The following is a 12,313-nucleotide window of genomic DNA, read 5'->3' as shown; positions in this document are numbered from 1 at the left end:
GCGGCATTAGAAAGGTTGAGAGCCACTGCTTTAGAAAGTCCTCCTTTGGCTCTCAGTTGCAGCTCTTCCTATGGTCCCTCCACCACAGTCCCTACTACTATTCATGCAGTTTCCAATTCCTAAATATTTTAGTTTTTAGCCCCTTCCTCCATCTCCATTGCTACTCTCCTCTAAATTCTACTGTGACACCTTCTTAATGGTTTATTTTCTTCTAATCTTGTTTTGCTCAAATCTTTCTCAATTTTTGCTGCCAGAGAGATCTTACTAAAAAGCAAATCTGATCCTGTCAAATTTGGCTTTAAACCACCTAATCTGGTCTCTGTTTATTTTTCTTGACATTATCTCTTGCTACTTCCCTCTTATAGTTCCCAAAAAATACTTCTTCCCAAATTACATATACACAAGGAAAGTGACAGCTGGGCCAAACCCTATTTCTCTCTCAATACTGTCACCCCATTTAGGAAATGTTCCTTAAACTGCACTCTCCTACCCACCTCCACAACTAATAGTAAATGCCTTTGTAAACTCCAGTTAGGTTAAAAAAGTTTATACACTTTGAGTTTATTATATAAAGTTTTACAAATGTATTCTTGAAAGTATCCACCTATAACCATTAGAAAGCACACTTCTTTATTTAAGAAAATAGGTCAGCCCTGGATGCTATGGCACAGTTGGTTGGGCATCATCCATGTACTGAAAGTTTGCGGGTTTTATTCCTGGTCAGGGCACATGCCCAGATTGCAGGCTCGATCCCCGGTAAGGGGCATGCAGGAGGCAGCCAAACAATGTTTTGCTTTCACATCGATATTTCTTCTCTCTCTCTCTTTCCCCCTTCCACTCTCTCTAAAAACTCAATAAAAATATATTTTAAAAACTTTTTAAAATATATTTTTATTGATTTCAGACAGGAAGGGAGAGGGGGAAAGAGAGAGAGCCCGCGCGTGAGAGAGAGAGAGCGAGCGAGCGCCAATCACAGATTGGCTGCCTCCTGCATGCCTCCTCCTGGGAATCAAGCCAGCAACCAGGGCATGTGCCCTGACCAGGAATAAAACCAAGACCTCCTGGTTCATAGGTTGATGCTCAACCACTGAGTCACACCGGCCAGGCAATAAAAATATATATTTTTTAAACAGGTCAAATAAAGTACACTTACCCTTCTATAATCATTGCAAGAGAACCAAAAAAAATAGTGTGAATCACATGATAAATTATTTCTGGCCTTTCTCCAATTCGTCCATCTTCAAGAGTAACAGTTTCTTCCAGGGACTCACCACTACAGAAAGGAAATGTGTTTTTTACTAAAATATATATTTGAAAAATAAAAGATCTTAAATTTCCTCATAAAAAGAAATATCGGTATTTCTGATCATTTGAAAGTATATTCTGCTAGTCAAATACTAACTTTTCTATCTCCAAGTCTTTGAAAATGGCTTTTAGAACCTAAATGTAACTGACTCAGTGAATACTAAAAATGAAAGTTCAGAAATATAATTTAAAAAGTGTTTTAGGATCCTTTCCAAGATCAATTATCACTCACTAGTGATTGCTAAAACAATATAGTTAAATCGTAATTTAAACAACTAAACTCTCAAAATCAAGATGCTACACACAATCCCCTTTCAAACATGATAAACATTTTTTAAAATAATCAAACTTTATAATTAAAATCACTTATACTACTAGCATGAGGTTAAATAGAAAAAATTATTCTTATGTTAAGTAAAAATCTGAGTAAATTATCAAGTTTGTGAAAGCTTACCTAATTACTTAAATATTACTCCTACACTAAATCTGGATATTACATGTTTAAATTTATAAACTTAAATTTTATCTGGTTAACTTATAATTATTTTTTATATACTGATGAAGAGAGAATGAAATTAGAAGCTTAAAACAAATATTGGAAGAATATTAAAAATAAGTGTTTTATATACTATATTTCCATAATATATTAGAAATGTGAATGATTCTCATTGGTACTTACTTAATTCTCCTAAAAATAACTTGTATCATAGAAAGAAAACAAATAATTAACACTAAAATATAGAAAGGCAGTAAAGAAGACTGTGTCAATCGCAAAAAAAATTCTTGAGATGGTGCCTGTAGGGATTCTTGACATAGGAGCCAATTCATTGTGAAATTCCTATAGAAAACAAAAAGCATATTAAAACAACAGGTGTTTTAAACTACTGACCATAAGAGTATTATTTTTATCTCAGTAAAAATTTAGATAAAACAAAACACGTCTTAAATCCATTCACATATAACAGCCAGACCCCACCCTTTACAAGTGAAGACAATAGCATTTATGACCTCTCCGCAACAAACTGCTCCAATAAATGTAAAAAATGCGGCTTTCTGTTACCAAGGAATGCTACCATCTCTGGAGCCCAATACAATTCTAAGGGAGTTTCACTTTCTATTTTTATCTAGAAGACAATAAAAAATTCAGCTGTCCACCTCTACATCTGCACTATCCACTATGTTAATGACTAGGTACATGTGGCTATTAGCTCTTGAAATGTGGCCAATATACACCCTGGATTTCAAAGATAAAAAAGAATTTAAAAATACAAAATATATTAATTTTTAATTGTTTATACATTAAAATAATATTTTTAGTATGTTGGATTAAATAAAATACATTACTAAAATTAAATTTACTTTTTTCTCTTTACTTTTTTAATATGGCTACTAGAAAATTATTTATGTGGCTCACATTATTATTAGACAGCCCTGATTTTAACAAATGTAACTCAACTGTGACCTCTTTTTTTTTTTTAAGATATTTTATTGATTTTTATAGAGAGGAAGAGAGAGGCATAGAGAGTTAGAAACATCGATCAGCTGCCTCCTGCACACCTCCTACTGGGGATGTGCCTGCAACCAAGGTACATGCCCTTGACCGGAATCGAACCTGGGACCCTTCAGTCCGCAGGGCGACGATCTCTCTATATCCACTGAGCCAAACTGGTTAGGGCTGGGACCTCTTTTAAAAAGAGGTATCTAATTACTAAGACAGAAACCATAAAATTTGATATGTAAACCTTTTAAGCTATGAGAAACAGGATAACCTTTTTTTTACCCTAAGCTAAATATGAGCAACAAGATTCCCAATTATCTGTAGTTTTATCTGCATTCTCATTCCCAATCCATCAAGTTTTTTTTCCAAGTTCCATTTTATCCTTAATCCCTAGCCCTGGGGAAGGGGGTAAGAGAAGAAGTGATGTTCAGAATTGCTCATGGACTCATGGAGAATGTCTGCTTCAAAAATCACTGGATCTAGAATAAAAGGTTAAAGTTTCACAATGTGTTAAACAGCAATACAGCTGTATCAAAGAAGCTGCCATCAAAATATCTTGCACTTACAATAAATGCACATTTTAAAAATCTGCCTATTAAAGTTATTAATTCTATAAAGGTCCAATTCAAATCCCAATTTAATGAATACTAGAGGCCCAGTGCACAACATTCGTGCATTTGGGGCGGGGGAGGGGGGGGTCCCTCAGCCTGGCCTGTGCCCTCTCGCAATCTGGGAGCCCTCAGGGGATATCCTTAGTGCTGCCACGGAGGCGGGAGAGGCTCCCACCACAGCCGCTGAGCTCGCCAGCCATGAGCTGGCTTCTGGCAGAGCACTGTCCCGCTGTGGGAGCACACTGACCACCAGGGGGCAGCTCCTGCATTGAGCATCTGGCCCCTGGTGATCAGTGCGCATCATAGTGACCGGCGTTCTGCCTTTCAGTCGATTTGCATATTATCCTTTTATTATAAAGGATTCTTTCCATACCCCCAGTCTCAGCCTTTCCTTCTTAATATTCCCACAGCACTTTATTTATCCTTCAATTATAGTCCTTAATGCAACCTGCCATATGTTAGATTGCAGTCATTTTTTTAACCCCCAGAGTACCTGGCCTAGTTCCTGCACATCCAATAGATATTTATTAACATTTCATTAGTGGTTCCTTAAAGTCTGTCTCAACAGAAATGTTTCCTAAAATACTAGTGAACTCCAAATCCGAATATCCAATTGGCACACTTCAGCATAGGGCATTTACTATTTATACCAGCCATGTTATTATTTGTACAAAAACTATTTAATGAAAAAAAAGAGAAGAAAAAAAAGTATTTAATGAGATGGCAATATTCTTAAGGACAGGGACCATATCTTATTCTTTTTTAAAATATATATATATTTTTTTACTAGAGGCCCGGTGCACAGATTCATGCATCAGTGGGGTCCCTTGGCTTAGCCTGCGCCCTCTTGCAATCCGGGACCCCTGGGGGGAGGTCGGACTGCTGGTTTTGGCCCAATCCCCGCAGATAAGGCCGAGGGACTCCCCCAGTGCATGAATCCGTGCACCAAATCTGTGCACCAGGCTTCTAGTATGCATTTAAGATCTTTGGTTAATCTCTTTCCACCCTCTTCCCACCTTCCTTCTGAGATTCATCAGTCTGTTCCATGTTTCCATGCCTGTGTGTTGAGCATCTGTTCCCTGGTGGTCAGTGTGCATCATAGCTACCAGTTGAGTGGTTGCTTAGGCTTTTATATACATAGATTAATTTCAGAGAGGAAGGGAGAGGGAGAGAGAGATAGAAATATCAATGATGAGAGAGAATCAATGATTGGCTGCCTCCTGCATGCACGCTTCCCTCCTCCCCCACTGGGGATCCAGCCTGCAACCCGGGCATGTGCCCTTGACCGGAATTGAACCTGGGACCCTTCAGTCTGCAGGCCGACATTCTATCCACTAAGCCAAACCAGCTAGGGCCATATCTTTTTTTTTTTTAAAATATATTTTATTGATTTTTTTACAGAGAGGAAGGGAGAGGGACAGAGTTAGAAACATCGATGAGAGAGAAACATCGATCAGCTGCCTCTTGCACACCCCCCACTGGGGATGTGCCCGCAACCAAGGTACATGCCCTTGATTGGAATCGAACCTGGGACCCTTCAGTCCGCAGGCCGACGCTCCATCCACTGAGCCAAACCAGTCAGGGCCCATATCTTATTCTTAAACACAAAATATATTACCTTGTGAAATAAGTCTAGAAGCTGACATGCTAAATAAAGGGGCTGACATAATATCAACTAAGAAACAAGGACAAAAGCAGCCCTTAATCCTAGGCTCATTCTAGAGTCTTCCAAGGTTAAAGGGAAAGAAAGTCAGTGAAAAGGGCAGAAAATTACAAATGTCTACAACCAATTTTTACTAATTGCTTGCTATGTATAAGGCCTACATATACCAGTATCAATCAGGGCTTTCTAAGATAGAACATGGCCATTTAAAGAATCATTTTATCTTAGACATACGTATATGGCTTACACTTCAGAAGACTTCTCCATTGTTTAAACCATGCCAAATATTTTATTAACTGTGATAAATCACAACATGAAATTACATACACAGTATCTAAAATCCCATGTAATTGCAGTAAATGATAATAGGGTTCTGAGGTATATTATATGAATTAAGAGAAATGTGCAGGTAAAAATACATTTCCTGTTATGCAAATAGACTCTGTCAATATGTAAAAGCATGTATTTCATTTTAGGCTTTAAAAATGCATTTAACAAACAAAAAAGGCAAAACACTATCCTTGAATTTTAAAAAACGTCAGCTTCTTAGCTGTCCTCTTAGTGCAGCAGGCAGCGTGTCAGTCTCATAAAAAGTCAGCTTCTCCTCCAATCACCATTTTAACACCAAGATGAGATTCTTCGCTATGAAATAAATACCTTACTGCCTAACCCCTTTTTTGTGCCCATACCCTTTTAAAAAATATATCTTTTTTATTGATTTCAGAGAGGAAAGGAGAGGGGGGAGATAGAAATATCAATGATAAGAGAGGATCATTGATCAGCTGCCTCCTGCATACCCCACACTGGAGATTGAGCCCGCAGCCTAGCATGTGCGCTAACTGGTTCACAGGTCGATGCTCAACCACTGAGCCATGCTGGCTGGGCCCCATACCCTTTTTCTTTTTCTTTTTTTTTTTTTTTTTTAATATATTTTATTGATTTTTTACAGAGAGGAAGAGAGGAAGGGAGAGGGATAGAGAGCCAGAAACATCGATCAGCTGCCTCCTGCACGCCCCCCACTGGGGATATGCCCGCAACCAAGGTACGTGCCCTTGACCGGAATCGAACCCGGGACCCTTGAGTCCACAGGCCGACGCTCTATCCACTGAGCCAAACCGGTTTTGGCCCCATACCCTTTTTCATGTAAGCATTTTGCCAGTGTAGTTAAAATTACTGCGGTTCCTTATAATCTTTCATTTATTCTGACCTTAGATGACATCATTATTCCTTAGCAAGGGAGAATGTAACCTCTAAATACTTTGAAGATATTGAGGTTTAAGTATTTCGAATTTCAAGAAGACCTAAATGAGAATTTTTTAATGAGAGAAAACATTAATGTCAGATTTTTCTAGATATAATATCCCAAATTACTTATTTTCTAAGTGGTATTTAGTTAGGTGTGTACGTTCTCCTTTGATTATTTTTGTTCTTTATCTTCTAAGTGGTATAGAGTTAGATAAACTTAAATAATCTAAAACTTACTTAGTCATATTTAGTCCAAGTTTCACTTCAAGGAATTTCAGCATGTGCCCATTTTCTTTGTGTGGGACAAACGTCTGGAGGAGAAAAACACAAGTTACCACAAAAAACGATTTGCTATACTTACAGCAATGTGCTATTGTCCAATACTACAAACAGAAAACACAGCAAGACTACAAAACAAAAAATATGAATGAAATAATACATGGTGTAACTGTGAAGCAAGGAGATCTATTGGCATAAGTCCATCACATTACTTTACACTCAAGCCTAACACTATAATGGGGTAGTAAGATTTCAGCCTTATCCCATCTGGCTTAAGTAACTTACCTACTCTTCCAAATATTTTTGACTCATCTCAGTTGATTCCATGTATTACTTAATGTTAACTGCATAACAATGACTCTTTAAATTAAATGGAAAATAAAGTAGATGTATTTTTAAAGTATATCCAGAAAAAAACCATAATCCTATTTTCTAACTTAATATGCTAGGCATGATCATTGGTCAACTCAAAATTTTACTGTAAAACTATTATCCTGCTAACTCATTATCCTCATTAAAATTATGTCCACTCTATTTCAATATTTCATTTGTTCTGCTACATAAAGACACAGAGTTACTAACCTTCATTATAATATTCAATGTCACTGTCAGAGTACACACCAAATAAAAATTAATAACTTTCATTATTTTAGCTACAAAAGTTCTTTTCTTCACATTTAGCTGTGGGGGGAGGAAGGGAATAAAATGAACAAAGAAGTGAGGCATAAAAAATTAACAATTTAAAAATTCACCATAAGAATGATAAAAAGGCAATTTTAATTACCTGAAGGCACTTAACAAGCATTAAGACTACTACTAAACTTAATAAAGGCGACACCAATAAAGCTGAATTCTCAAACTGCAGTAAATATCCCAGAAACAGAGAAAATATATAGATTTTATAAACTTCATGAACCTGTAGGGACAAAAATAAAATGAATAAGAACAAAATGAATTTTATTGTACATATTTTCATTAGTTTTGTTTAGATTTTACTATAATTATAAGATAAGTACTCTATTATCATTTAGGACAATATTGTGCAAATGTTCAATCCGTTTTTTAATGTTATGCTATGTAATTAATTTATCACTTCCTTCTAAAAAGAATTCTTGCAAACAAAGCTAAAAGTTTTAAAACTATGTACGTCTAAATCTGCTGGAAGAACCTTCTGTAGTCCCAGGCTCTGACTTAATTTCACTTGGCTTACCTTGTTGTTAAAATACGTCTATGCAACATCGAACTGCATAAGCCTTTAGCAGCAGTTCCCAAAATCTACCCAATGAAAATATACTGCCATAGCATGTAGGACCAGAGAAAAGTATTTTTGCATTTAGTCTATTTAACAATGAGCATAAGAAAGTTAAATTTAATGTATTAATAGAAGATCGCGCAGGAAAGTTATATGTCTTAGATTTATTTTCTAAAATTCAATAGTATAATAATTTAACCTATCCTAAAGTTAATTCATTTTATTATTATTATTATTTTAATCATCACACAAGGATATTTTTTCCATTGATTTTTAGAGACAGGGAAAGACAGAGAGAAATATCAATGTGAGAGAAACTCATCGATCGGTTGCCTCCTGCATGTGGCCTGACCAGGGCCCAGGCCTGGGAGGAGCCTGCAACCAAGGTACATGCCCTGGACTGGAATTGAACCCGGGACCCTTTGGGCCACAGGCTGACACTCTATCCACTGAGCCAAACCAGCTAGGGCGTAAAGTTAACTCATTTTAGAAAGGGAAGATTAAGACAAAGCATAGGGCTCAGCTGTGGCTCAGTGGCTGAGAGTCGATCTATGAACCAGGAGGTCACGGTTTGATTCCTGGTCAGGGCACATGCCCAGTTGCAGGCTCAATGCCCAGTGTGGGGCATGTAGGAGGCAGCCAATCAATGATTCGCTCTCATCATTGATGTTTCTACCTCTCTCTCCCTCTCCCTTCCTCTCTGTCCCTTGCCTCATAAAGCTGGGGCTGGGACTCTGAAACCTTCATTTCTGTTTTTTTAGTTGGCTCCCTAGTAAGCTGTGCCGATACGAAATGTAAGAGCAATTACAAGGTTGAAGGAGAAAGAAGGAGCTCGTTCCTTCCTGCCACTTCATGTCTGCTTGCAGTTCCTGTAAGCATCACTCCAACAAAGCAGTTACTTCCTGCTAAAGCCACTGAATGCTGCTACAGTTCTTCCCACCCTTGAAGAACCCACTTTTATCACATCCTCTTGCCCAGAGAGGAGACCATTCTCAGAGGTCTGGGTCTCGTTCCCACAGGGCCCTTCTTTCCAGTTCAGAGACACCAACAGAGCTGAATAGTGGCCCTTCCTCAGAGGATGAATTTCAGCTCCACAAGGTCCCTCCTCTAAGTTTAAGTTTTAATAATTCCAAATTCTTCCTTTGTTAACTCAGTTTGAGGGATGGTAACTGCTTCCGACAGTTGCTACCTCTATGATACTTTCAGGTTCTCATTACCCTTTCAGTTAGCAAATGGTTAACAACTCTTTATATTGAATTTTCTCTATTCCAATAACCTAAATGTTGATACTCATCAGGATTTTGGACCACCTGAGTATATGGGATGAAGAAAAGGAAGAGAAGAACAAGAAGATTCTTAAAATCTGGCTTGGACAACATAAAATATTTAATAGAGGTTTAAAATAAAGAAAAGATAAGAAATGGCAAAAAGAAATAAACAGAAGGAATCAAATGTTGATGGGAACCTTTCAGGACCTCTGGCAAGAGTATACACTGATATAGCCATTCTGGAGAAAGGCTTGGTATCTAGTTAAGTTGCATAGGGACAGATCCTTGGCCTAGTCATTCGTTATGAAGTATACACTCTAGAGAAATCTTGCATTTATGTGCCATGTGGCATGTATAAGAATGCTTATATGCCCTCGCCAGTTTGGCTCAGTAGATAAAGCACTGGCTGCGGACCGGAAGGGTCCCGGGTTCGATTCTGATCAAGGGCACGTACCTTGGGTGTAAGCTCGAACCCAGCCCTGATCAGGGCACGTGCAGGAGGCAACCAATCAATGTGTTTTTCTCACATCGATATTTCTCTTTGTTTTTCCCTTTCTTTTCCACTCTCTCTAAAAATCAATGGAAAAATATCCTCGGGTGAGGATTAAAAAAAAAAAAAGAATGCTTATAGCAGCACATGAACTAAAAAAAAAACCTGAAATTTCCATCAACAATAGAATATATAAATAAATATAAATGAATAAAATATAGCTCAGTACATCCCCATGGATGAATCTCAAAGGCAAATCAGGTAAAAGTACACAATGAGTTACAGCTTATTTTTTAGGAACACATAGAAAGGTGGTAAAAACCATAAAGAAAAAGAGGAAAGAATTACAAGGTTCAGGACAGTTAACCTCTGTTGGGAAGGGAACTGGATATGACTGGGGAAGAGTTACAAAGGGGCTTCTAGCTATTCAAATACTCCACTTCCAGGCCTGGGAGGTCAAATACCCATATTATATTCTAATACTGTATATACACCAGCCATATACTCTTTTGTACATGTGCTATATTTCACTTTTCTTTCTCTTTAAATAAACAAAAGCAGAAGAAGGAGAAATGGCTAGAAATGAAGAGGAAGCACAGGGTGACTTTGCTTAAGCAGATCGTGTTTAAAGGAATTTCAAAGTGCTTCTAAAAGGATAGAGGAGATGAATTTAGCAATCATTTGAGAAGTATAAAATCAGAGCCTATTAAAACATTTTAAAATAAAGCTTAAAAGTTAGATGGTTTTAGATACAACATTATAAAAACATTTATTCCTCTGATTTTAAAATCACAATTTTAAAATGCCATTAATACCTTGTCACTTTGCTCCAGTGAAAAATTATCTAGCAAGAACAGAGATATTGCTTGAAGAAACAAGAGGTAGTGGCTGTACTCCCACATCATCATAAACATGTAAGTTGAAGCACTCATCAATAAGTAGCAAAACCTCTAGGGAAAACAAAAGAAAGAAACTAAATATCAATAGCATTATTACTATAAATATCTAAGAGTTTGTTACCTCAAAGTGGCAGCTCTGTTATTGGTTCAACTTTAAGCTAATTCTTGAAATTTTGTTTCTAAACAACATAATTATTAGTAAATCCTTACATAAACAGTAAGATCTTAAAGCACTCTAGAGAGAAATCAACGACAGTCCTTCAAAGTTCAACATCACACTGAGAATTTCAGAAGACAAAGGGAAAAATAAAATAAAATTCAGTACAATTTTCTTTCATCATCAAAGAGGTAAAGTAATATAAGAAAACTTCGGCTTTTACTAGACCTGGCTCTAGTGAGCTTTTGTTATTGCGAAAGTAACTCCTTTCACCCTAGAAAATATTTTCACTTCCATCGTGCTTCATATTTTCCTTAATTAGTATGTTGGCGTCTCACACAGCCCACTGCACAGCTCGTGGAAAAAGTACACGGCTGCCCTAACCGGTTTGGCTCAATGGATAGAGCGTTGGCCTGCGGACTCAAGGATCCCAGGTTCGATTCCAGTCAAGGGCATGTACCTTGGTTGCAGGCACATCTCCAGTAGGGAGTGTGCAGGAGGCAACTGATCTATGTTTCCAACTCTCTATCCCTCTCCCTTCCTCTCTGTAAAAAATCAATAAAATATATATATATTTTAAAAAGTACACTGCTATTTAAATTTCTTCTCAGCAAAAGTGTACTGTCAACCACATAAAACTTAGTTGTTTTCCTCGGCTGCAGAACTAAACACAAGGATCTCATTGCCCTTGCCTGAAATATCTCTGGCTAAAATCAATTCTGTCCTTCCAAATGTCATCTCCCAAATGATCCTTAGTGAGCAACCACATTTGTGAGAAATTTACTGTCCCTTAGCAGATTTCTAACAGTGTCTACTTCCAGGGATCTACTCTTTCATTCCCAATTCATCCGTCAGCAATGGTGTCAAATGACTGTTCTCGTAAGAACAGTGAAGGAGAAGGTCAAGTCAAGAAACCTAAGATAAGAATCGTGTTCTCTAAAACTAAACCATTGAGATCCGGCTGACTATACTCAATGATAAATTCCACAGCCAGAAATGCCCCAGGCCATCAGCAGATACAAGAATTTTTCAGTATCCGGGAGAAGATAAAGACCAGAAGACAAAACGTAAGAGATGAAAAATTTCTACCAGTTGGTCAAGGAATACCAAGTGCAAGGCCCAGCAGGGCTCAGTGTTGTAGAACACACAGGCTTCTGATCTTCCTATCACACAGCTGTAAGAGAAGGTGTTCTGGAAATCTTCTAATGTGGAACCCCCAGAACTGTAATAACCAGGCCTGAAACCACCATTCCAAGAGAATCCGGTTAGAGAAACTCATGAAGGCTCAGATCTGGACCCAGCCTACCTACTGGCCATTTGGAGAATGCTTTGGGGATGTGGAGAAGAGCGACACTGTACTGAAACCCTGGCTAATTGTATTCTCAAACCACTTAAGAACATGTAGTGAAAATAGGACAGAAATACGTATCAAACACAATCTGGACAATTAACTAAGTTTTTCCTTTCTCTGAACATTTTCAAAATTCTCTGCACTCTTATATACTACTCCTTACCTTACTCACTTCATTTTCAACTGTGCCTTTATCATGAACCTTTTTATATGTAACTTAAGTGACACACTAAATGCATTTCAGTAATCAACCACAGACATCTCTGGATGGCTTCAGGTAACTGTGCAAACTATC

General features: G+C 37.6%; 1 protein-coding gene across 3 annotated transcripts in view; it reads right to left on the bottom strand.

The window, feature by feature from the left end:
- DPY19L4 (dpy-19 like 4) overlaps nt 1–12,313 on the bottom strand; it is a 55,667-nt gene that overhangs the window by 17,246 nt on the left and 26,108 nt on the right. For all 3 annotated transcript variants that reach the window (XM_080646179.1, XM_080646180.1, XM_080646181.1), the window contains exons 8-13: nt 10,427–10,561; nt 7,386–7,517; nt 7,184–7,282; nt 6,560–6,633; nt 1,985–2,143; nt 1,154–1,273 (exon numbers count right to left, since the gene is read on the bottom strand). In XM_080646179.1, the coding sequence (XP_080502305.1) occupies nt 1,154–1,273; nt 1,985–2,143; nt 6,560–6,633; nt 7,184–7,282; nt 7,386–7,517; nt 10,427–10,561 (719 nt within the window). The remainder of the gene's footprint in view (nt 1–1,153; nt 1,274–1,984; nt 2,144–6,559; nt 6,634–7,183; nt 7,283–7,385; nt 7,518–10,426; nt 10,562–12,313) is intronic.

Source organism: Plecotus auritus (assembly GCF_963455305.1).
Source record: "Plecotus auritus genome assembly, chromosome: 11".
In the NCBI taxonomy this organism is placed as follows: Eukaryota; Metazoa; Chordata; class Mammalia; order Chiroptera; family Vespertilionidae; genus Plecotus; species Plecotus auritus.
The sequence above is the reverse complement of the archived record's forward strand: the minus strand, read 5'-3'. Positions and strand labels throughout refer to the sequence as shown.